General features: G+C 38.5%; 1 protein-coding gene across 3 annotated transcripts in view; it reads right to left on the bottom strand.

Moving 5' to 3' along the window:
• The window catches only part of USP25 (ubiquitin specific peptidase 25), a 98285-nt gene that overhangs the window by 32966 nt on the left and 37684 nt on the right, over positions 1-27635 (bottom strand). For all 3 annotated transcript variants that reach the window (XM_080342515.1, XM_080342513.1, XM_080342514.1), the window contains exons 5-10: positions 24964-25126; positions 9381-9467; positions 4520-4657; positions 3335-3411; positions 2562-2635; positions 933-1081 (exon numbers count right to left, since the gene is read on the bottom strand). In XM_080342515.1, the coding sequence (XP_080198641.1) occupies positions 933-1081; positions 2562-2635; positions 3335-3411; positions 4520-4657; positions 9381-9467; positions 24964-25126 (688 nt within the window). The remainder of the gene's footprint in view (positions 1-932; positions 1082-2561; positions 2636-3334; positions 3412-4519; positions 4658-9380; positions 9468-24963; positions 25127-27635) is intronic.

The raw sequence follows: 27635 nt of genomic DNA, 5'->3' as shown, positions 1-27635 counted from the left end.
TTCACAGATAACGGGGATTCCGGTATTTCTAGCACAATAACCCACAAGTTATTAGAGAGCTCTGACAGAGAAAAATGCTGGGCATATTGCAAGCCAGCAATAAGAGCGGGCATTTCAGAGCACACCCTCTTGGTTCTACAACCACCACTGGTCCAGTTACCTCTTTTCCCTAACCTGTGGCACCTGCACAAGAAACCTCATTTGTCACCTCATCCCAACACCATATGCTGCATATCCCACACTTCTTGGGGAGAGTCCTTCTGAATCCCTCCACCCATGTTTCCAGCATTCCGTGACATTTGGAAGCCTCCTGGTCTAGCAAGAGCTCTCCTGGGAGGAACAGCAGCCCACAGAGCAGGTACTGTCTGTCCACCACTGTGAGCAAAAGAGGAGGAAGAATTGCCCACTGTAGGGGGCAAAGAGGAAGATATACTGAGACACATCAGTAAAAAGAAGAGTAGGGAAGAAGGCTAGGGTGCTGAGGAATTACAAAACAGAGACACAGAGGAATAACAGCAATGCCCAGAAAGCAATGGTCAAGTGCACAGCTCCCAGCTGCTGTTGACAGCACAGCACAGGGCAGCCAGTCAGTCAGAGCAGTGCTCAGCTACCCCAGGACATGATACCCGTGACCTGTCTGGAGATCAAATATCAGCAACAGGTGGGAACCAGTCTGTGCCAAATCACTGTAAGCACTTTATTGTGCCAGCTTTTAATAAGCATGAACTTCATATCTTAAAAAAAATACAAAAAGATGATACACTGAATACTGCTAAAGAGACACCCCACCACCCAAAATAACAATCCAGTTATGCCAGATATCAGAACCTGCACAGCAGCATTTCACATAAAGTACTACTATTGAGCCTCAATAAAAACTGAAGAGCACTACAACAATGACCTGAGAGAGGCCCACATGAGACTTAACTCACCTCCTGACCAGATTTCGCAGAGTTTTCTGAATGGAGAGATTCAATTTCCCCTTCAATCATTGCAGCTTCTAGGCACTCATGCAGATCCTTAAAGCCATTAACCTGGAGTGGATACTGGCCGAACATTTCCGTGTTTTCAAATTTTTTACCTTCATATAAGAAATTAAACAGTTATGGGTTTAGGAACAAACATTTACCTATAAAAAAAACCCTAACAATCCTAAGTCACCTGATCCAGTCTGCTGAATAATACCCACATTTTCTTATTGATCAAGTCAATTATATGTATGATAGTAAGTTACTTGAAAAAGTTGCTTGAACATAATACTGAAAATCACTGTATTTTCCTCTTCAGCCCCTTTTAAAAATTGTTCCTGCATCTACTGGTAATAAGCCAAACTTGAAATTACTTGGCAGCACAGATGTATGGGAAGTTTTACATATATAAATCAAAGTCCTCCTCCTGCAAATAGCAGTTCAGTAACACAACCCTACATTGTATCAGCAAAGTCACTGGAATTGCCAGCATGAAACAGGCCTTTGTATATTTTGCAAAAATAAACCACAAAAGAGAACATTGATGACTTCTGTCCTGAAAACAAGACCATTATCTGGTAACAGTGTATAAAGACTTAAGCTCAAACATGAGCACAAACATGAGTGACAAGCGATTTCAATCTACAATTTCAATTTATTTAATCCTGAAGTTAATAACATCTTCTTACATCCACCAATTTCTTTACATTGTTTTGTTACGTATCTTCTCCTTTATGACGAGAATGTAGGGGATGAAAGTAGCCAAGTGCAAAGGAACAAGAATGCTAGCTAGCTGCAGGGAATCTGCAAAATGGTTTTGAAATCTGACAACAAATCATTAGATATGCTGTTCCAGGCCGAGTAACAAACTCGAAGCTGCTTTAAAGATTATAGCTGCTTCATTCAAATGCATCTCAGGAGTCACTCAGTCTCGAGATGGGGGCCAGGATCACCAACATTAAAAATACTTTCACAACTGCTGGCCTCCTGGAAACAGAGAATGTTGCAGTTCTGCAGATCTACTAACTCTATGCAGATAAGGGGAAGCTTGTTGTACAGTCTCTTCTGCCTCAGTACTCTCTGCAACACTGCCCTTGAGCAGGTTTCCACTGATTTGTTTTGAAACTGTGCTTTTAAGAGGGTGTTATCTATACCAGAAATTGTGCAGAAAAAAAAAGCAATAACTGAAATTTTAAATTTCACTGAACGAAGCAGAGAGAGTCCGAAAGCCTAGCTCAGTGAAATACAGTAACTCGCCTTTTATATACCATTAGCAAGTGGCAAAAGTGCCCTTATAATAATTTCCTGCAAGCAATTCACTCAGCGTCTCACACTAACTTCTGCTGCACTTCGGTACATACGCTCAGCTCCTGAAGGTTATCAAAACAGTCTCTCTGGACCACTGCAGCTCACTACATCTGCCTTCAGTACCATATTCTCAGGACAAACCCTCTGTCAGAGATTGAGAGTGTAATCTGGAAGTGTACTCTGCCAAAGTACCTAAAATCCTACAAATAACATCATTCACCTTGGTACTTAGACAAGCACTGAACAGGCACAAGCACAGAAGTCCAGGTAAATTCAGATGCATACCTTCAAGCACACCTACTGCTAGAAATCGTCCATAAAACAGCTCCACCATTGGATTCTTCGGTTTCTCTCCATCCCTAAAAACAGAAAGCGAGTTAATGCAAAAAAATCAAACACAAAGCTACAAACTTTTATAAAACTATGAGCAGAATATTCTGAATTCATTATGGAAATGCTGCCTCTTTTGCTCAGTTACAGCTCATTAAGTTTTGTACTTTCCTTCAATGACAATAACAATGATTCACATATTTGCAGTAAGTATATTCTGAAAATAAGTTTCAGAAGTGCTTCATTCTAGGAAAATTTACGTAAACCGGATTCAATTCATGAGTCATTAATTGTACAAAATCCTTGTAAAAACTATTTCCTGCAATACTCTAGAGACAATTATGTATTGAAAAGACAGTTTACAGGTGTTCAGTTACATAAATGAGGAGTATTTTCTTCTGAGAATTTGAAGTATTTAAACTACATGATTGAAAATTAAAACTGCATTCAAATGAAAAAAGCCTCATTCATTATGTACAAAACATATCTCTACTGTTTATATATTTTGAATATTCAGCAAGATTTCTAACATGAAAAAAGAACGTGAAAAAAAGAAAACTAATGGAAAACCAAAGGTATCAACACATCTGGAAAAAACACACCATCAAAAACAAGCTACAGAATTGGATCTTTTTCAGCCAAACAGTGAGAAGTGGATTTTTGGCTGCTTGCTTTGCTTTTTCCCAAGGTGATCAGTATACAGAGCAAGGAAAAAAGAAAAATCTTACCTCTCCTCTTCAGCTTTAATCTGGAAGGCATCCTCTAGCCAATCTAATAATTTATGTGTAAATTCACTAACATCTTGCTGTTGAAGAACACAAAATGATTAGTATATGTTCACATATGTAACAGAACACAATGAAATGCTACAAGATCAGGGAGCAGTATTCCCCTCCAGAAGAGCTCCAAAATCACACTATATTTAAGACTATGCCACAATTTTCTTTTTTTAATGAGTGGCTCTTCAAGCACGCTAAGGCTCTGCTGTCCCTCAGCCGTTAATAACACTGCCCTGTGATCCTTATTACGTGGTTTCAGCTTTCATACCATCTTAGTCCAAAGGCATCTTATGAATCCCATTGTTCAAACTCTTTGGTATCTCAACAAGTGGTGACTAATCTTACCTTCATCAAGCACAACAGGGTGTTTCAAAAAGACAGACCCAATTTGAAATCACTGTATCTCTGCAACCATGAAACTGCTCATGAACGGAACTCTTATCACTTGAAAGGGTGAAGTACAGAGTTTCAAATTATTTCAAACTTGATAACTCATTAGACCTTTTGTAAATTTTTGAGTAACTGTAACATGTTGCTATCATGAAATACACTGCTTTGAAATTGGGTCCATCCTTTTGAAACATCCTGTAAATTCAGCAGGCTGCTGTGCTTAAACACCTTAGCCATATAATCTGACATGGGGAAAAGAAAAAGCATCCGAAGAAACAAAGTGTTTCTCAGAAAAGTAAAATGTACCCACTGTGATTTAGGGAAGAATCCTGAATATGAATAATAGGACTCTTCAAACTGATTTCTACACAGACAAATAGTGTACTAGGACTGTACCAGCCCTGGATGTACTGTTAGATCAGAACAATAAAGCTCTTTCAAAACTCACAGACTCAAAAGATAAACTGAACCCTAAAAGCAAGAATGTGCAACTACCAGTTAGTTTCTAAAAAAATAGAAAGTGTACTTAATGAAAGAGTCAAACTGTCTGAAACGCTTTAATTTTGGTTTTTTGTTTTTAAAATGACTAGAGATCACATAATATTAAAGTTCAAAGACTTTGATAATTAGAAGTTCCTTTTCTGTGGACATTTTGAATTTTTGCTGTCTATTTTAAGCATTGCCTACTGTCAGATAACCATATGAAAACAAGCATAAACTTGAATGAAAATATATAGAAATTACCTGTTGGGAATCATTTGATTTAAAAGCATCTTTAAGGATTTCAACCGCTCTTGATGGGTCAACATATTTTCTCTTGGAACCAACTAGAAGTGCAAATAGGTACCTCAATTCACGCATGAAAGGCAGATTCCTATGTTCCTGTATTCAAAAGAGAATAAAAAAATATTTAACAAACTGGTAACAAAAAACTACAGAAGTGTCACCCAATGAACTAAGTGTATATCCAGTTAATCATTGTAATAATATATAAGCTTACTTGCAGTACTACCACGGTAGTGTTGTATGCCTTTTACTTGTCAGCTTTACAAAATAATGTGGTTCTCCAAGAAGAAAATCACATTTCAGAAACTGAAAGCTCCCTGAAACCACATCCAGATGTGACTGAATGGAGGAGTTGCATTTAAGACAGAACTGTTGTTACCAAAACTTAAAAACCCTTAAGTAATACACTGCAACAATATGCAGTGATTGTATTGAAATTCGTATTTCTCTATATCTCTAGAAGAACTTCTTGTGAACCTATGCACTGCCTAGTACTTTTTCAGGCTTATTTTTTACTGAAGACTATATTTGCAAGGTGTACACAAATCACCATTATCTCTCTTCACAGAAGTAAAAGAAATAGGTAGAAAGGGGGGCAGGCTATTTTTTGAAGTATAGTTCACAGGGAATATGGAGCTCTTTCTCTGGTTTCCAGGAGAGAAGCAGAAAAATACTTTCTATAGTGAAAAGCAAGTAAACTGAACCACAAATCCGTCATGCCATAGATTAAACCACAAGTTACAAATGCTGTGGAAATTGGGCATCATTCATACTCCTGAGCAGACAGTCGACAAATACTTGTGAAATTAAAACCCATGTAATATCCACTTGTATTTAGAACAAAGTATCATTCAAAGGCAGCCGAGATGTCAGATGCTGGTCAAACTGGAATTACTTGATGACAAACTATTTCACATGCTCAACAAACAGACTTGTTTAGTCACCCCTATGTCAATCTAGTACCAATAAAGCATTTTTGTACATAAGTCTGTTTTGTTTCAGCTTTAAAAACTGTGTGTGGTGAATTGGAATATGTTCTGCGTAATACCTAAAAATACTTCTAGTCACATAAATTCCCAAGTTTTTCTTGTTTTTCTCGTCCACCTTGCGAAACACCTGACAATTACAAACAACGTTCACAGAAAAGGCTGACGACTTCACCAAATGCCACCCTAATTCAGCATTAAATCATCGTAATTTAATAACAAAATCAGCCTCCTGTTTACATAATTAAAGGACTTTATAACAACAAAACAAGGAAACAAATTGTGAAAGTGATTTCTTCTTACAATTTTCATAAAGTGATCTAGTAAAAATGGAATTTCAAGTTTTACATACAAATACATTTTATCCAGCTGCTTCAATACCAGTGATAATTCATATCTATAATACAGATAACTGACCACAGAATAATCTAGATCTTACCCTCCATTTGTTAAATCTGACGTATATAGGCAGTGAGTATTATTGCATTACTTACCCAAATTTACACTATTAATTTGCCCCAATTTTAAGCAGACTTGTAGCTTCAGGTTGAACAACTGGCTACTTATATCAGTAAGATTACTCAGAACAAATATATCTGTAAAGCCTATAAAAGCTCTCTGAAGCTACAAAAATCCTTGTTGTTTTTTGAGAAAGCTCAATTTAATGCACTAGGCAAGATCCTTGACCAGATTACATGGGCATTACCACAACAAACTGATTCTGACTAAACAAAGCCTAAGATCTTCAAAAGGACACGAGCCAAGTGCCCAGGACAAGGTATACAGTTCCATAAAGGACTTGAACATTAAAAAAAAAAAGAATTAATCAAGTAATCACAGCACAGCATACAGCTCTCAATTTTAAAGCATACTGTAGGTGCAACACCACACACAAAAAAATAATACATCGATTTTGAACTAAAAATTGTGAATTTCAGAATCTAAAGCATTCTCTATTTTATCGCCTACCCTGCCTGCAAGAATAATTTCTCAATACACTGATGCTGCAATGACTTATGATTAAGAAATGCTTCTAAAGCAATCTACATGTTTAATACACGGCAAACATTCATTACTGTCACTCAGTGTGCCACGACACTAGCAAAATGATAATGTTTAAAAAGATAGAAGGATGTGCTAACCTGTAGCGCAGTAACCCACTCCCTCTGATAATAAAGCATTTCCTGAAGATATCATCAAGGCCAAATACTTAGCTGGCCTCACTGCATAGAGCAAAAAAGACCTGTTCATATGACAGCAAGAGGTAAGATAACTGGGAGAGCAAAGAAGCTGCAGTAGCTAGAGAACCATATTTGTTCCACAGAAGGAACCTGCGGAACACATCAAGGAATAAAAACATATTTCAAATGAAAAATAACAAAAACAGATTGGAGATTGATTTTAAGTGTATGCCCAAGTTTAAAATCCAGAAAAACAAAGTCAATTAGCTGGGTCAACCAGGGTGGGGTTGTTTTGTGTTTGTTTGGGTTCTGTTTGCTTTTGGGTTTTTTTAAGTCAAAATTTATACCAATAACTTCTAGATTAAAAATTTTACACTGCAAATTATTGACAGCATTTGGATTCAATACATTAATTGAAAGAACAAGAACACTCCACTATGCAATATTCCCTGAAGTATAACCACACACTTTGATTCTAAATCAAGGGACTATCATGACTCTAGCATTAAGCTCAACTTTCCATCGACTGGAAGAACAACAGGATTTAAACCAAAGTCTTGAAAATCTGGGATTATTAAAATTTGGTCTTTATTAGGAAGGAAACTCAGTTCTAGGAAATGTCAGTCACATACAGTACTTAATACTAGGTTAAAAATAAAAACCCAAACAAAGTTGAGATCGTTTTAAAACAAGTACACAGATGGATGTAAACTCCAAGGATTTCTGCTGTCAATTTTTGGCTTATATTACAGCTTCAAATCAATTTGCTCCTACTTGCCTTCGCCTTCTAAAGAAATAAAAGCACCATATTTGGGGCCATGCCTGTTTATTTCTTCTATGTCTAAATTCCAACTAGTGAAGCAATTTCTTTTCCTTAGTTCTTCACAAAATGTATTTCAACACCAAGACAATCCTGTTTCAGCTGTAGATAAGACAGACAAGTACATCAATTAATCATGTTATTTCATTTTAGAATTTAGGTTAAGGAGAGCATACAAAAAACTGCCAGAGATTCTTACTAGCAGACTTGCAGAAAGCAAGGTTTCTGCACAAAACCATATACTTGCTTGGTGTCACATCACTTCACCCAGCCTTAATACCGTCTGTCTTGTTAAGTATTTCTAAGAAATAGTACTTTGGAACTGCAAAAGGCATTCAGCTGCTAGAATCAATGCTTGGGCAAGATGTTTTTTGAAGACAATGTCTTGTTATTGTCTATTTCATACCATCTCTTAGATGCCAACTGCCTTTTACCCTCTGAAAAACTAAGGTAAAGAACTCCGAGCACTGGAGAATATTACTAAAATTCTATGACAAATAATGAAATACCAAGCAGAAAAATCAATTTAAAACCAAAAACTTAATATTTCAGTACAACATTTTGGTAAAGCATAACTTTTTCTTCTCTTTCTTACTAAAATACACTGTTCTATCACCCTCTTGTGAGTTATTCCCCATACAACATATGTTGGTTTTGCACACCATCTCATGATCTAATGCAAACATCTTTTCCTAAAAAAAAGAAAAAAAAAACCACAAGTAATGACTTGCTCTTTGAATGAAGTTGGGAGGGCAAGGGAGAAATCATACAGATCTGACTGAACATGCAGCTTCGCTTTTATGATACATACCTAGAGCTTTAGAAAATGGATGCTATCTTCTCTGTGTCTGGTTGTTTGGGGTTTTTTTTTTGCTTTTTTAATTGCAGCTCTTACTTTTGCTAGTGAACATTCCAGTCAAGCCCAAAGTACCCAACAACTAAGAACAGGCTGATAACACACTCCCTTTTTAAAATCCAGAAGAAAGGGGCAGTTTCCAGATACACAAAAATTCAGTGCTCTATAAGCCCCTGCTAGAAATCAGGACATGGAGTGTCTTCACATTTCACACAGCAAGTTCCTCTTCCTATTTCTTCCTTTATATTTCATAATATAAACACCAAGGTGTCCCTATGTTTTTCTCCCAGAGGGCATCCATGAAGGAAGAAAAACTGGTCTCTTTTGTCCCTCAGTCCATGACCATTTCCTCTCACTATTCTGAGGTCACAAGAAATCTGAGCCAAAACCTCCCTTCCCCAATCCCATATGAGTACCAGAACAAACATGGGAAAATTTACACGTACAATCACCTCATGAGAAGGCCACGAGAGACAAGCAAAAAACTGAAAGCTTAATCTCAGATCATGACTTACAAGTAACTAACATCCCAGAAAAAAAAACAATGAAGTGACCAACAATGCTGCTGGTAAAGCTACACAGATCAAAGGCATGCAGGTATACAAAAACCATGCCCGCAGCTGCACAGTGCGAGGGGTGTAGAATAAAACAAGTTTGCTAACAGAAGCTCCATTCACATCAGAAATGCTCAGCCACTAGCAGCAGTGCTGCCACAGCTGTTATCAGCCAAGCACTCCCACTGAACCTGGTCTACACAGCAGCATGATGAACAAACTCTGCCTCTCTCAACACCCTGCCCCATGCTCGACTGTAAAGCCAATGTATTTTATGCAAGATCTGTAAGAGGAAGTTCAGAGAAATGTTAATTGGCACCTATAAAATCCACGCTAAGTTGACCTCGAGAATAGTGCAAAATTCAATTACAAGAGACATGTACCCTTATCAGTCACCATGGGAAGTAAGCTTCTAATTTTACCTTTTGGTTTCGGGGCAAGTCTTGAGCATTTGCAGGAGGACTGAAATTCAAAACTAGTCTTCGAAACTCCAATAGATTAAATAATGACTGAAAAAGAAAAAAAAAAATGAAAGTTAAGCACTTCTGTAAACAATACTAAGTTCTTCCAAATATGTCTTAGCAAACTAAATGAAATGCCAAACATATGAAAAGCTAAAGTTTCATTTCAGAATCTGTATTATTTCACTTAACTTTGCTAAACACGTTTTCAACAGAAGACAATTATTTTTGCCGAGAAAAAAGCACAACCAAACCCAAACTTTCTTTACAGTTAATCATATCAATGGAAAAATAATTTCAAATTATCAGTAAATTACCTTTTACAACAAGAATTTTACTAAATGTGTAACTGTCAGTTTTCAAATTGAAATTAAAGCCTGTTTAGTCATGCAAAATTAATCTTGTAGTCCCTCATTCATCTACCTCCTCAGTGCAGAGAGAGTATATCTTTGTATATTCAACTTAAATCCACTTGCAATTATCTGTACTTTCTGCATTCTGTCCACTTCTCCCACTATTATAGAATCTGAAAATGATACATTAGAGTAAAGAAACTGGGTTATACATCTTTGCAAGTAAGGAACTGATATTTATGGACATTTTATGGACAGTAAGACATGAGAACAGGTGCACCCATAAAGAACCCCACAGTGTAACACAGAGCCTGGAGCCAAGAGAGAACAAGAAGACGACACATCTGGGTTGCAAAAATAAAAGCCCAAAGCAGTGGCTAAGAACCAAAGCCCTCAGCACTTGTGTAACTGCATCCTTGCTTTTCTATACAGGCAGACAGTACTTTAGTTGAAGTTCACCTCATTACCATGGACTAGCATGTTGATGAAGAGAGGGTAGCAGAAAGGGCCTAAAGCATTTTAAACGTGCTCAGAGAAGCACAGGAAAGATTTGCCCTTTTGTTTTATTATTTATAATTGACTTTTTTTTTTTTTTCATGATCACATATTGCTGTTTATTTTGGAAAGGCAGAGCTTGCCTATCCCCAGGAATAGACTTTGATCCACAAATTGTCCTACACAGATAGACTCAATTCACAGACCACAGGCTTAGGTTTAATAAGCGTTCATCTCTGTAGTGCCAAGGAAGTAAACCCCAAATTGTGAGGAGGCACTACCTTTACTCTAAGAACTTAGAGCATGAGGAAGGAGAAAAATACACGTTTGTGAAAAGTTGCAGCATACCAAACTGCCCTCATAAAAGAGCCTTTACCAAGTTTAGCCTCTTCCCATACCCCACAGTATACAGCATCTCCAGTAAAATCAAAAGGCTACCAAAATTGTCCTTCCTAGCAAGTAGATTTAAAACAAAACAAAAAAAACCAAAACAACCCACACCCCACACACCTCTACAAAAACATCAACCAAAAAAGACCTTTGTGACCTTGCTAAATCAACACAGACAATTGAGTAGTCAAACTTTTTTTTTTCCCTGTTTTGCTGTTCAAAATGTAGGTTCCCCTTTTATCAGTACTTGCAGAGAAGCGAGATTAAAACACGAAGTCTTTTGTTTACTTACGCAAAGCATAGAAAATGTTAATATTTAGTTCAAATGTCATTCTAGAAGTTGATGCTAACTGAAGTCATGTCTCATGATGTAACAGCATTCCACTGGTGAGTTCTTCATCAAGCAAAACATAGCAATGTCTTACATACAAAATATACCAGCTGCTGAAAAATTATGTCCAAAGACTGACTTCTCTCCATGACTAATCCAAGCACCATAAAAGTGCCAAGCAGTTGAGCTGGCCAATTTCCTAAAACTCACACACAAATCAAGTACAGAAAACTGTACTAAAGTTTAGAATTTTCACCTGGCATTAAAATCCACAAGCTTTTCACAAAAACTACATTGCTTTGATACAGAACTCTACATGGTAAACACGTAACTCCATGCTTTACTAAGCTGAACCAACCTTTTCCTGCAAGCTGCTGAGAAAAATTAAGAGGACTGCCTGATATACTCTTTTCTTCTTCAGCTTTATACCACTCAAAATTTCTTATGCAGGATATTTAGTCTTTAAACCTTTCTCAAAAAAAGAAAGAAAATTAGTTTTAGAGCTTACACTGTTCATTGCTGTACCAAGAAGCAGCAGAACGTTCACAGTAATTTGCTGCTATCACCACTAATGCTAACAGGACAGTATCATGTGGTAGATCTTCCATACTGAGCTAAATTAACTTCAGGAAACTTCTATCTTCATTTAAAAAGGAGAAACAAAATATATATATATATAGATATATATATATGTATATACACACACACACATATATATATATATAATTTCCTAGTGTAAGTGTAAACAAGTACACAAGAAGTGTGCCTGAGACCAATAAATTTTTGTGCCCAAAATACCTCAAGAAGGAAATTCTGGTTCTTCCTGAGGTAAGGAAATGTACATGGTCTCACCAAAGCACTCACTGCAGCAGAGACCTCCCATGGCCAGTGCTTCAGAAAGGAGCTGGGCAAAATGATTCCCAATTTGCTGAAGCCATCTGTTGAACAGGCTTCTTACACCCAGGGCACGTGACACCATGGAGCAGAAGCTGTTTCTTCTACAGCCAGCGAGGGAGACACAGCAGAGACCACCCCTGGCCCGAGTGTCACCCGCCGGCTGCAGGCCAAAGCAGTGGCCTTCCAAGCACCTTGCATGGGACAGCACTTCATCTCTCACCCACTTGGCTTCGGCTGCAGAAAAATGCCAGGAGTCCCAGTGCAAGAAAACAGGCTGGATCCTGAAAGCTGGAGACTTCATATCTCCTCATCTTGGTCAAATATGTTTAAAATTTGCCAATGTAAATTATGCACACAAGAAAAATTCTCTAAAAGGTGGGGTTTTTTCCAGTGTATTTAAACCTATTTAAAAGTTGTCATCTGGAAACTTGACCAAGCTAAGGCTAAGTTATATAAACTCAAATTATCAGGAGATTTTCAGAATATCTACTTCCTATTATGTCAATTTGGGGGCTTAAGAAGAGAGAAAAAGAAAATGAGAATGAACAACAACCGTGCTGAAGGACAGCAGACATACTATGGCCTTCCCCTGCTATAGATGGTGATCACGTAGACATGGGCAGAGTTGTAGCTTCAAGATTATAATATATTAAAAATCACTTTTCTGAGTAATATCTATCCACACTATATAGAGTCCAAACAATTTCAAACTATAAGCTGCCTTGGTTTCACCTAAAACAACCTGCCTATCCCTTTTTCCCTCTTAGGATTAGCAAATAGAAAGACCTTGGCTGAATTTAGGTTGCCTGAGTAAAGGATTAATTCTTAACATTCAAGTACTGTGATGATGTTTTAATACTGTGAGAATATAAATGAGTCAGCATATTAAAACCATAATAGCTTGGCATGCAACACAGATCATGAAGAACTGCCAGCAGAGTCCTAAAAAGTAAAGGTATAGATATCAACAGTACTTGGAGAGTAGGAAAACTACTACTGTGTCTAGAGTATGATATACTGAGATGCTGCATAGGCACTCTGATTCTTGCAATTCTGCAAGCACAGGACACAAAAAACAGCCGTTTCAGTAGCAGACGTATAAAAAACTTTTGCTTTCTTTGACTAGGAACTTTGTATTTGTTTCCACCCTTGAGAACAAAAAAAGCAAAAAAATTTGTGCAAGAACTGGAGATTTTTTTAATATTGATCACCTTTCTGCAAGTCTACACAAAACCCATAATTTTGTAATACTATGAACATAGCCATCTTTCCATTCAATTCATAAAGATTAAGCTTGGAAGGAAGAACTGACTTTCAAATTGTTCTGTGAAACTAATAGTAAAGCAATTGTGGCTACTAATTCTAAACCAGTCAGCAAGATGCCAAATGCACTCTCATTTGGCAGAAAACCATCTAGGATCCTTAAGTGGAATGAGAATACTTTTGACCAATTCTGTAATGACTGCAGAAAATCAAAACTTCTCCTAAGGCAATAAGTAAGAAAAAATAAAATAAGCTTAGCAAACAAAAATAACACCTACCTACTGGCAGACAGCTGGAACACCACCAGCGTATTGTAAAATGCAATCATCATTCAGGCTTCTCTTAGTACTGCCCAAGAAAAGTTGTGCAACTTCTATTCCTGTGGCAGGCCAGTTTGCAGGTTCTCTTTTACCAAAGTCAAGGGGATTAACAATAGGCAAGAATGCCACGACTAGTGTTAAGTGTGCGTAATGATACCTATGTGCCAGCAGCAAATACTGGCTACGAAATAGGAGAAAAATACAAAGACTAATCTGAACTTCAGCAAAGAAAATGAAGAAAGGACTTGATTTGGCTAGTGACCAAAAACTAAATATATCTTATTAGTACTGCTTGAAAAGCAACACTTTGGCAGGGAAAGAAAAGTATGCATTCCTATAAAACTCCTAAATTAATTGCTTCAGGTACTGGCATTTACCTAAAACATGATCTTGTGTAAGCTGAAAGCTTATATAGGCATTAACACATTGCAACACCCAATTGCCTCATTTATTCACCTGGGGCCTTTCATGCTTTTCCAATTTTACATTTATTCAGATTTTAAAGCTACAAAGCAGACACTATATCTACCTTTATTTTGTATAGTAAGCAGAGAGCAATCTTAAAGAATGAATACATTATTATTGTTCTAAAAATAAAAAGCAAATATAGCGTTCTGCCTGTGTCATTAAGTATACTATTTTGAATAGTTTGCTAACATGACAAATTAGATTTAAGTTCTCACTTCACTTTATAAACAATTTGTCAGTTTACTGTATACAGAGCTATTTTTAGTGAGGTAGAGCAGCCACTATTAGGGTTAAATTTTATTCATGCCAATAATCTAAATTAAACAAAGAATGCTATGGAATGTATGCTCCCACCCCCATACACTACCACATGTTCCTTACAATAACATTAAGAACTTTAAGTTTACTAGTTATGAATATTTGAAGTTCTAAGGGCTCAAAACAGAAGTACTCATAAATAAAGGCTTATAAATATTTAGGCTTATTAGTGACTTCACACATCTGCACACCTTAGATTCAACCCTGCCAACCTCCTTATTGCAAAAACATAAATAACTTCACTGGCAACTAAGTCCACTTCTCTCCAGTTTTCAAGTCTTTTGGACTCTAAACCACCAATTTGACAGCATCATTTCTCCCTCCTTTTTAAGGCCCTCCCCACTGTTTCGATTCACTGATCTATTTTACTGTTTTACCTTTTGGTTTATATTATTGAACCTACTTTTCCCACAACGGAAGTCCAGAAAGTGGCTGTTTATTGGTCACTGCACCATCCGCTCTGCTCCTGCACTACACTCCTTTCCACCCAGCACCTCCTTGTAACTTGCACTGGGGCTGCCTCCTACTATACTCGCGTATGTCTTAAAAGTGGTAAATTCTGTTTTCAGAATAGAGACTGACAACAGGCATTAAATGTGGTCATCGGGTCTATATTTGAGCCTACACATGCATCACGCAGCAGTAAAAGTCAGCAAGCATAATACAAGAATTCTTCCTATAATGCTGAAACTAAAAGGAAACTAACTGCTACACTTGCATTGGCATGTAAGTTTAAAAACATTTTCCTTATAATGTAGGAAAAAATTATTATAACAGGACTATAGAGGATTTTAAGTGTATTTTCTCCTAAGCCCACAGTAGCCCTGTGGATTGTCTTCTGTATTTTACAGAAAAAAACCTTAAGAAAAAATAGGAAGTTACCTAAAACACATTCCCAGAGAACCTGGCACAATAAAAAGCCTTCCTGAAAATCCTCACATTCTTTAGAAAATCGCACGTAAGGAAGAGGGAAGGTAGGAAAACAGCTTCAAAGACGGGACTTCAGCACGTTCCTGTTTCAAACTTAGTTATGAAAGTATAGGAAGAGGAGTTTTTTCTCTCTCCCTCTCTGAAATAAAACTCCTACAGACAGATACGGCACCATCTCATGGCTGAACTTGAAAAAACCCACATGCACAGTGGTAGCCATCAGGAAAACATTCAGCATTTTCAAAGTCAGAGAGATTCAATCCCAGATCTTTGGTACTTTGGAAAGTATCTCAAAAAGGACATTTTTATTTATAAACAGACAACCAATCAGCATTCCAAGCTGCTGAAAATACAGGTATAAAATGCAGTTTTAAACTGTCCTGTTTTGCTTTTTCAAAAGGCTGAGGTATAAAATGGAAGAAGATGGAAAACAGCTTTCATACTGTTTGATCTAGAAAGTCAAACTAACTTAAGACCTCTAGCAGACTGGGTTAAGTCAACATTTTAAATAAACAGCTCACCATGGTATTACCAGCCTGCATTTAGAGAACACTTACTTGTTTATAGCAACAAACTCAGAACATTACTGCAATTTAGAAGACAGTTAAGTATGATATGAGATGTATCCAGAAGAATTCACTTTATACTTGTGTTTTGGCACATACTAAAAAATGCCATTCAACCACTTCTCTATGACATGTCCAAAGCAAGAAAAAAAAAAAAAAATCCTGTTAGGACATAAAATAACAGCCAATATTTCCATACATGGTTGCAGTTTTCAACTTCTTACCAAAATGCACAACAACGTTAAAGAAGTTTGTGGTATAACTTTAAAAAACACACCTAAACAATGCAATAGCTTTATGCCCTTCTAGACCTAGGAACTACACATACGACTAAAACTCAACACTTATTCTGTATCCTTTAACTAAGTGAACAACTTTTTTACTAGGCAAAGCTAAAGCCATCACCCCCTAAAGCTTTCCAACCCTTCATAACATAAATTTTGCAATGTTATACACCACTAAACAGAAGGTGAGAGTTTGAAAAACGACACAAGCAACCCGAGGGAACTGCAGACCGTAGAAAAGAACAACAAACTAGAAAAGAAATATCATAAGATATCATAGGATGACTCAACTTTGAAGTGACAGGTCTTTACAGAGGAACAGAAAGATTGAAGGAGAGAGGGAAAGCAAGAAACTAGATTTCCAACATCGTTATTCCTCTGCCCATGAAACTCTACAAATATCACAGTCCCCACAATCACCCCTGAAAAAATAGCGGAAAGAAAATATTCCATCAATGACCATTTTAACTCGAATGAGGCTTGCATACTGAATGTTCTTCAGAGTGTAACCTTCCTCTGCATGCCCAGAGAAGCAAGGGAGTCCTGTATAATGCACATACACCCAACTCTTACTACACGATACTAGGCATTAATGGTATTAATGCACTGCAACACCAACCATCACAATCCCTTCCATTCAACACAACAAACAGGAAAAACAAAACAATGCAAAAGTTAGATACTAGTGGTAGACTGCTTCAAAGATGGCAAGAACAACAGCCAAGCCACCAACTGGGAAGAAAATACTTGCTTGATTCTCACTCGTCAAGCTGGCTTGCTTCTTCCCAGAACTTGAAGCTTAGGATCAAATGAGATCCTAATCCCAAATATAATGACACCAAGAAAGAAAGAATGCTGCTCCTACACACAATGCAACAGAGTAAAATGCGAGGAGTGGTGTTAGGGAGTCTGGAAAGAAAGGTTAAAGAGCAGCCATGGAGATTTATGCTTGTAAGATGGTAGCTTGTTAATTCTTTGTTATGTACTTTTGGGGAAGAAGAAAAAAAAAAAAAAAAAGCCTCATTTTTGAATGACTAACCAGACTCTGACAGCCTTCTGGAGAAAAGGAGTGCAGAACTGTCAAATCCCAGCTGCCCTGTGGATATAACTCATTTGTGAAGCCTCATCTGTGGAGTCAGGGAGTCACCATCCCTAGAGGGGTTTAAAAGGTGTTTAGACGAGGTTCTTAGGGACATGGTTTAGTGCTAGAGTTAGGTTATGGATGGACTAGATGATCCTGAGGGTCTCTTGCAACTGAAATGATTCCATGATTCGGCAAAGGGAGAAGCTACAATCTGGACAGGCCCTCAGGAAGTCAAGAGACCCAGGAAAATGCTGCACTTGGTACTTCAGGTGTGGGTCTGGGGAAGGGGAAATACAGCAGCATTTACAGTTGATTTTCATATGATTCCCCACACACTTTCTTCCTTACATCAGAAATTTGTCTTAGTTGACTGACTGGATGACGTTCACTAAGTGACCAGCTGCGCGACACCTTTTCCAAGGGGTGAGTACTGCCAGGGCATTACGTCTTGCATGTGACTGAAACCCTACTCGGAACTCCAGAAGATAAAGTTAGTCTTGTGTGATATTTTCAAGCGAAACACCTGGGAGACAACTTGCACAGGCAGCAAGTCTTCAAACATGATTCCAACAGTGCATCCATGTCCTGTGAGTTATCTACTTTCTATCTCCTGCTCAGCATGACACAAAGGAGCTGCTTCACAGGCTCAGTAAATGTATTATTTGTAAGTCATTTTCAGACTAAACTCTTAAAGCAAGGAAAACTGTGAAGTTACCTTTTTACAAGGGAGCCACTGAAATGTACTGGGAGAAAAAAAGTAAAAACACATAGTAGTATATTTGTGTTTTGTTTCTTTAAGGAAATTGATATCTTAAGTTCTATTTCAAGATCGGACACATGTAGTTGCAATAATGAGAATTAAAAAGAAGCCCACATACAAACCACCTCCCAGAAATATTCTAAAAACTCAAGACTTATGGATCTTTGTATAAAATTTAATCTAACTAAACAGTAGCAAAAGTACGTACAGGTGAACCCCTGTCAAAAATGTAGATTTATTACAAGTTGAAAAGGGGTGGAAAAACCACTGAGGGACTTCAGTTGCTTCTTTTCTTGGTAGGTAAAGAAAAAGTGAACATACTTTAATACAGTTTTGTTTTGACTTATTTTCTTGGGCACTCAGTTTTCAATTCAAGGTATTGTCAAGTCAACAGTCTTCAATAGCAGGGCAGACTTTTAGAAGTTACACTGTGGAAAACATATTATTGTTCATTCTAATTATGCTAAATGTAACTGCTGAAAGCAAAACTTTGTTTTGGAGCTGAAGAGAGACTCCCCTCTTCTCACGCAGAAGAGGATGACTTCCACATATGCGCATTTCTCTAACGCACAAATAAATACAGTTTAAAAGGCAGTACTTCTAGCAATGCCCGAATCTTGTTAGGGTTTGCTGTCACTCACTACAAACATATCTTAAGGAATTTCATGCTCTTAATGCAAATACAATAAACCACTGGTGGTTGTATATGACTAAGCTAATTGGTGGATATAGAAAACAACATATATTGTGTAAGGAAACTGTCAAAATGTCAAAAGCTTCTTTTTTTTTCCTCCTTATCAAGCACCCCTTAAATAGAAGTAAATAAATTTTTCTTTCTTTACTACTTAGTTTTAGATTACATTAGAAAATGTATCATTGTGACTGACAGTAGTTAACATTTAGATATTGTTGACCTATGTGATGTGTCAGGTTTCAACAGATTCCTAAAGAAAGCTTGAAAATACTTCTACATAGTCAATGCAACCCAAGGAGTCAGTCTACCCTGTGGATAAATAAATATGGTATTAGCTAATGCTCTAAATTAACATGCATTAAGTTTCCTGAGATGGTTGTTTGAAACATAAGTCTTCCTGGCTGGCAGACAACATTAATAACCTAATTTTTCAACCAACTGAAGTTATAAATCTTTCAATGGTTTACTCGAATTACATTCTGAAGACCTAAGTACAGAAGTTTAACTGTCTTTTAGGATCAAACCATTATAATTCCAAACGTCACAGATTTTCACATAATATGGGCAATGATTGTCTAGCTAACCCTCTTTTTAATCTGTTTTCAAGGTATGAAGTAGCCCATCAGGGACAAATAACATGAGATCATAGGTGTAGCACAGGTTTTTACATTCCCTAGCCTCTGCTCTTATCTCTGTGGTTAATGAATTAAAATTCAAGTTTCCTTGAAAACATTTAATTTAAACATTTGCAGTTTCCTATGCAGAAATATTTCTTTAACTGAAACGTGCACACACATAAAAATCAGTCACCTTGAGATTTGGGACTACTATGGAATGTAAAACTTCACTACACAGAGAAGATAAAAGGCTAAGTCATATCAGCTCCACAAAGAGCTTTATGGAAATAAAATGCTTCTCTATATTAGCACCAAGACAATGTTTCTGTTGTTGGAAAAAGAGCTATGCACATGAAGGAACAAGGAAAAGAGAAGAGATGAAGAAGGGAAATATCAGAAGATCTCAGGAAAACATGCTGAAAGGAAAGAGGCCTAAGAATACAAAGACTTCAGTGAGAAGGGAGATGGTAGAACAAATAAGACTGTTTCAATATCTACATCATTACCTATCACCTGCAGGTAAGTAAATCCTGCCCACTAAAAAAACAAACACACACACCACCACAAACAAAAAGCCCCACCCAACACCAACAAGTCAAAAGAACATGGATAACAGCAAGCCAATTTATGTTGTCTTTTAGGATTTCAAAGTAATTTCTGAAGAAGTCATTCAACAAAAGCTTTTAACTAAGCATCAATAAGACAAGACAGAAGGTCCAGGCACAGATAAATAAGCAATCAAAAAAGAAAAAAGAAGGCAGGAGCAAACCACGAGTTCCCACCTGAATGGAGGTTACTGCAAATTCACAAAGTCTGTGCTGGTAAACAAAATTCAGAAGTGATCCAGAAAGGAGGGCAAGTGGCAAGATAACCAAGTTTGCTCAGTACAGAGATATGCAATGTAGTAAAAACAACAGCTGGCAAAAAAGAACTGACAGAAGGATCTTAAAGGACTGAGTGATAGTGTATTAATAATAAGAAAGCCAAATTCAACACAGACAAGTGTAGTGTGAAGTAAATGGTGGAAAGCAACCCTAAAATTTACAGAAAATTACAGGCACTGAACTAACTAGTATTATTCAATTACAGTTCCATGAAAGTATCAGTTGAACACATGAAGAATAAAAGAAAGGAAGACAATGAAACAGGAAACATTTCTATACAGTCACAGGGTAATTCAGCTCAGAAGGGACTGATGAAGTCTCTTGTCAAACCTCCTGCTCAAAGCAGAAGCAGCCCTGTCAGATCAGACCAGGCTACTCAGGGCTTTTTCCAGACACATCTTGAAAGCATCCAAAGTTCGACAGAGCCTGCACAGGCTCTCTGCACAAACTCCACCGCCTGACTGTCCTCATGGGGAAAAATGCTTCTTATATCCCTGCTGAATCTCTCTTATCTCAACTTACTCCTGTTGTTTCTCATCCTCTCAATATGAACTGCTGTGAAAAGCCTGGCTCCATCTTTTCAATGGTCCGCTAATGCAGACAACCCCATAGCTTCTCAGACTGACTTCTTGGCGTGTCTGCAGTTAAATCAGAAACCTCTTTGATTCCCCATGACCTTTCAAAGATTATGGAGGGTGGCCTTGCTAACACGTTTCCCCATTCTCTCAGCACCACTGGATGCAGCTCAGTGGGTCCTGTGGACTTCTACACATGAAGTTTCCTCGGGTAATCTCCGACTTAATCCTTAACCACAGCTCAGAGCTCCTCTCCCGCAACAAAGCACAGTCATCTGAGAGACCTCATCAGTGAGGAATGCAGGAAAGCAAAGCACTGGGTACCTCAGACTTATTTAGGCCTGTTGACACTAAATCACCTTCCCCATTCAGCAACAGAACCGCATTCTCCTTCCTTGGCTTTTTATGACTGGTGTAGCATTAAAACCTCTTCTTGTTACCCTAGACATCCCTTGAGGCATCAACTCCAGGTTAGCTTTCACTTGCCTAACACTGTCCCTCAATGGCTGGGAAATATTTCCAAAATCCTCTTCGGTAGCCCACCTCTGATTCCAGATCCTGCACATTGCCTGTTTGCACCGGAGCTTGGCCAGGAGTTCCCTGAGCAGCAGAATGGATCTTTCTTGCAATTAAATGTTGACAGCTTTCCTGGGCTCCTCTGCCATTCCAAGCTGCCTCCAATGGGATCCTAACATCAACTTCCTGAAGAAACCCAAGCCTGCTCTTCTGAACTCTAGGGTCTGTACCCTGCTGCTTCAGGATCTTGAACTCCACTATTTCATGGTCAATGCAGTCAAGACTACCCACATTCCATCTCCAACTAGTTCTTCCATTTTAGGGAACAGCAGATCCAGCTCTGCATCACCCCTACTTTGCCCATCAGCACCTGCATCAAGAAGTTGCTCCTGATACTCTCTAGAAATCTGGTTTGCTTGTGTCCTGCTCTGTTAAACATCCTGATGCCTGCTGGAGGTCCATTAAAGTTCCCCACAGGAACCATAGACCATGATCCCGAGACTTCTTTGCCTTCAAAGAAAAGCTCTGTCCACATCCTCATCCTAAGGAGAGTGGTGTGCAACAGACTGACCAGGGTGGTACCTTTACCAGCCTTTACTCTGATCCTGACCTGCAAACTCTCATCCTAAGCTGTCATCTTGTCCCGCACAAGTAACATGTATATTTGAGCTGCTCCTTCATAAGGAAGGCAATGCCCTTTCTTGTCATGCTTACTTGCCCTTCTTGAAGACCCTGTATCTGTTCATCATACCACCTCACAAATACATAGCTTACTCACACCTTGATAACTTTCCTGGTCACTTGAGAACTTTTCCTGGCAGTAGAGCTAGAAAAGATGTGGAGAACAGTGACAAGGTGTATCAGAGGAGAGAACAGATTCTATATAGGCAACCACTCAGCTCTCAACTTGGAAAAATGACACCACTGACCTGTTGAAAGAGAGTATGACAGCAGGTCCACAGAACTGTAATGACAACCAACTTTTAAGTGTCTTGTACACTAGGAAGCATGGAGGCTATCACACAAAGCTAGTGGGAGCCACGTTCAAAAAACAAACAAAACCAAGGTAGTTCTTCAGGTAATAACGACCGAAACTATGGAATTCATACCCAAAGGACCCTATAGGTTCAGAAAGTTTGCAAGGCTCAAGGGAGACAAGTACATAGAATCACAGAATCACAGAATGTTAGGGATTGGAAGGGACCTCAGAAGATCATCTAGTCCAATCACACTGCTGGAGCAGGAACACATAGATGAGGTTACACAGGAATGTGTCCAGGCGGGTTTTGAATGTCTACAGAGTAGGAGACTCCACAACCTCCCTGGGCAGCCTGTTCCAGTGCTCTGGCACCCTTACTTCTCAAATTTAAGTGAAACCTCTTGTGTTCCAGTTTGAAACCATTACCCCTTGTCCTACCATTGGCTGTCACCGAGAAGAGCCTGGCTCCATCCTCGTGACACTCACCCTTTATGTATTTGTAAACATTAATACGGTCAACCCTCAGTCTCCTCTTCTCCAAGCTAAAGAGACACAGCTCCCTCAGCCTTTCCTCATAAGGGAGATGCTCCACTCCCTTAATCATTTTCATTGCTCTGCACTGGACTCTCTCCACCCTGTCCTTCTTGAACTGAGGGGCCCAGAATTGAACACAACATTCCAGATGCAGTCTCACCAGGGCAGAGTAGAGGGGAAGGAGGACCTCTCTCGACCTACTAACCACCTCCCTTCTAATACACCCCAGGATGCCATTGGCCTTCTTGGCCACAAGGGCACAGTGCTGGCTCATGGTCATCCTGCTGTGCACCAGGACCCCCAGGCCCCTTTCCCCTACACTGCTCTCTAACAGGTCATTCCCAATTTATACTGGAACCTGGGGTTGTTCCTGCCCAGATGCAGGACTCTACACTTTCCCTTGTTATATTTCATTAATTTTTGCCCAACTTTCCAGCCTGTCCAGGTCTTGCTGGATGGCAGCACAGCCTTCTGACGTGTCAGCCACTCCTCCCAGGTTGGTGTCATCAGCAAACTTGCTGACAGGGCACTCTATTCCCTCATCCAAATTGTTGATGAATATATTGAATAATACAGGTCCCAGTACTGACCCTTGAGGCACTCCACTAGATACAGGCCTCAAACTAGACTCCGCACCATTGACCACAACTCTCTGGCGTCTTCCCTTCAGCCAGTTTGCCGTTCACCTCACTACCTGATCGTCCAGACCGCACTCCCTCAGTTTAGCTGTAAGGATGCTGTGGGAGACTGTGTCAAATGCCTTGCTGAAGTCAAGGTAGACCACATCCACTGCTCTGCCATCATCCATCCATCTCGTTATGTCCTCATAGAAGTCAATGAGGTTGATCAAGCATGACTTCCCCTTGGTGAAGCCATGTTGACTGCGCCTAATGACCCTCTTATCCCTGATCTGCCTTGAGATGGCACCAAGGATAAGTCGTTCCATCAGTTTCCCAGGGATGAAGGTGAGGCTGACTGGTCTATAGTTACCTGGGTCTTCCCTCTTGCCCTTTTTGAAGACTGGAGTGACATTTGCTTTCCTACAGTCCTCGGGCACCTCTCCCGTTTCCCAAGACTTGGCAAAGATGGAGAGTGGCCCAGCAATGACCTCAGCCAGCTCCCTCAGGACCCATGGGTGCATGAAAGAGGTCTACCAGGGACTGCCAACTAAAACTGAAGGATCATAAAACTCTCTCAAGAAAAAAAACAGTTAGAGGCTTGGGAGCGTTTTAACAGAGCAGTATCATGTGTACTGTTTGTACTCCTCTGTAAGCATCTACTTGCAGAAACTGCTGGGCAGAACATTGATCTAAATGGACTCAGCCTGAAGTACAACAGCCATCACTATGAAAGTAACAATATCAGTTTATCTGAAGTGCTTCAGCCTGACAGTAATTTGTTAAAAATGCATAATGAATATTTTATTTGCTTCCTCTCAAAATGTCAGACTATGAAAAGTTACAATACGCTGAATTTGCTTCTTGTAGATTAAAAATAAACTTGCCCCTATTGTATTCCAGTTTCACTCACAGTTTTTCGTGGGTTTGGATGCTTTTGAATACATTTACACATTATTTACAGAAACATACACAGATCTAGCAATCACTTCTAGAAGAAAAATCTCTTAAGAAATGGAACCAAAAGTGTATGTTCAATCATTTATTGACATTAGAACATTAGATTTCACTACACATATTGCAGTATCTGTACTCATTTCCATACTGACTCTATCTTTAAAAAAAAAAAGGTAGCTTTTAATGCAGCTATACACACAGAAAAACAGACTCAGAGCACACATATTTGCTACATTATGTACAACAACCCAAAATGGACACAATTTCATCTGTATCAGACCTTCAGTTTCTTCATTCTCAAGTTTCCTTCTCTATCACTTATTCCTTCTTCTACCCACCTCAGCTATCTATTTCCTTGTAGCTATTCCAGTTATCACTCATGATTGAGTGTCTCATTTCCGCTACCTACATCCATTGTCAGCCACCCTCTTTCAGTCATCTGCATGGATTCCTTTTAATATCAAGTCTGTTCCTCATCTGTAATCCAACTTCCACACATTTTTAGGCATCCAGAATTGTCACTGATGTCAGCAGGAGCTGCAGACACCCTGGATCTTCAATCTTCATAAGTAATGCTCAAAAACATCTAATGCAGTAGCCTAAACATCCCAGGAAAACAGATATCTTAAGTTATCAAGTTAAAAAACAAACCACCTGACCTCACAGTAAATACAATGAAGACTATACATAGCTAATCGAAGAGCGTACTTACCTGAATGACAGCACTAAACCAGCACGTGTTGCCAACATTCTTTAATCCCACTGGACAGTTGTCTTGCCGCTTTCGATCATATGGGTTGGGAGAGTCACTCCACACCTCTGGATGTGTCCTCTTTAAACTTGCTTTATTTTCTGCAATACTGGCTTCTAGGACTCTTCAGGAACAGAAGGGAGGGAAAAATGTGAGAAAAGGCAGAAAAAACCAAGACACAGTAAAACACCTTCAGTTACTGACACAGACATCTTAATTACACCATTTGCTAACATATTGTTGATGAACTTTGTTTTAATTTTATATGCAGTATGTCTTCAAAAGTAAGATGCCATTTTACTTTTAGAATGTTGCAGTAGTTCCATTACCTTTTGGAAAATTTTATCGGTGAGTGAGTGAATCTCTTGTGAGAGCTCTAGATACAAAAGCCATGTCTGTAAGTCATCAATTATTTAAGAATTAGATTCAAATAGGATGGACAACAAGACATTTTAGGCAGTGCTATTAGTTTTGTCTAAAATGCTTTTATTGGTATGCAAAGCATGAAGTCACCAATATTTAATGACAGGAAACCAAAGCTAGTTAGGCAACTTTCAAAAATGGAAGACTTTTTTTAGTTTTCATTTTTGCAACGTATGCAAGTCTATTTGTTGATTTACGTAGCAAGTAATTACTTTATGACTCATGGAAAGACATCTCCTCACCATTTTTCAAATGCTAGCCAACAAGTTAATTCAATGCTAAAATGACCACACTCTTCGCAGGAAACCGTTCCCATGTGACTTATGCAGAATGTCCATATTTCGCATGACAGTATGATCTGATGCGTGTTATGCTCCCAGACTCAAGCTTCACTCAACACATTATTTCTGTATCAGCACATATCAAGAATGCTTAAAGGTAATTTGTGGTAGCCACATATTCTAAACAGAAAGATGGAGATGGGTACGTTCAGGTCATATAATAATGGCTCTAACTAATACAGAAAGTTGCCTGGTATGTGTGCTACCAACACAGCTACCGTCCCCAGCCACCAAGTCCAAGTGGAGCACTGGAACAGGCTCCCCAGGGAGGTGTCACAGCCCCAAGCCTGACAGCGTTCAAGAAGAGACTGGACAACACCCTCAGAAACATGGTGTGAACTGTGAGGTTGTCCTGTGCAGGGACAGCAGTTGGACTCGATGGGTCCTTGTGGGTCCCTTCCAACTCAGGACATTTTATGATTCTACTCTATGATTCTATGAAGTACCACACAAAAGGCTGAGCTACTACTGAACTACAATTTTTGCCAAGCACAGGATTTCAGGAGCTGCATGACAAGCATCGAAGCAGCCTGTGCAGCCTGGAGGATTGCCCGCTTCGGTTCTGGACTCTCTAAACATCACAGAAAGGCAGGTCTAGGCTGGTCTGTAAATGGAATTACTAAAGGCAAAAGTTTGAACTCCTTAGAAAAAAAACAATGAAATGGGCAGAAAAACCACCAACCACCTGATGTAACACTTCAGTAACCTAACTGTAAATTTTTGTTTCAAGTTATGCTCTTGTCAAGCATATCTCTCTCGCATATCTTATAAGATACACAAGAACTATGAAGCATTATATGAATTTATTGTAGATAAGTACTTTGGGGAACATACTAATTTATTATTGCTACTTATTTTGAAAAAAATAGAAGCATTCAGAATTTAAGAGCCCATTTGGTATAAATACCACTTTTGTATCAATATATCAATGTATCAATAACCTAAAACTTGTAATTTCCTAATGATTAATCCATTTCTGACATTTAGTTTTTGACATACAACGTCATAAACAGCACAGACTTTTACACTAGCAATTGTAATGTTATCTCCTAAGCAACCCCCAAAACGTAAAGGAACAGTCAAATTCATTTCCCTTCTCACTGACACAATCCTTCAAAAGTGTTAGATGACCAGTGTATCCCTGCCTTGAGAGAAGTTATTTGATGGGAACAATAAAAATTAATTCAAAACAAATGTCATACGTATTCAAAAAAAATTCTCATTCAGGTAGAATTTCTTATACTCTAGTTTAAATTAAATTGAAGGGACCTTTAAAACTGATGGGAAGAATCTGGAAGACTGGAATAAATTTAGTATTATGTTGTAAAAGGACCACAATACCTACTCCATACCACTTTTGTTTCTGGGAAAAATACTTGCCCCTGCCCCAAGCTCAAGAATATTTCAAGTTATTTCAAAATTTAAGCTCAGAAAAATACATATCCTTAAACTGAAACAGGCCCCTGACCCCAAGGATATTACCATTTATCAAGCTGATTATCTACTAAAATTTCTGCCTGTATTTGGTTTTGTAGTTCTTTAGCAGGTAAGAGATTTCTTCATCTCTAACTCCACCACAAATCTGTTTTTCAGATCTTCAGGATATTTTTCCTTATGTTTACTTATAACATTACCTGTTCTAAGAGAGCACATGCAATAGCTGCATACTCTGTATGCCTAATTTATTTTCAGCCACAAGGATAGCTCTGATGCAAACCAATATAAAAGTAAGCATAGTAAACAGGAACCTAATGATCAATTCAAAAGCCACATCAATAAATGTATTTACCAGCATAATAAGTGTACCTCTTATACTTATGCTCTTTTGGAGCACAAGTCTGATGAGGAGCAGCTGAGGGAACTGGGGCT

The sequence above is a fragment of the Nesoenas mayeri genome, assembly GCF_963082525.1.
Source record: "Nesoenas mayeri genome assembly, chromosome: 1".
In the NCBI taxonomy this organism is placed as follows: domain Eukaryota; kingdom Metazoa; phylum Chordata; class Aves; order Columbiformes; family Columbidae; genus Nesoenas; species Nesoenas mayeri.
This window is presented reverse-complemented; position numbering and strand designations above follow the sequence as displayed.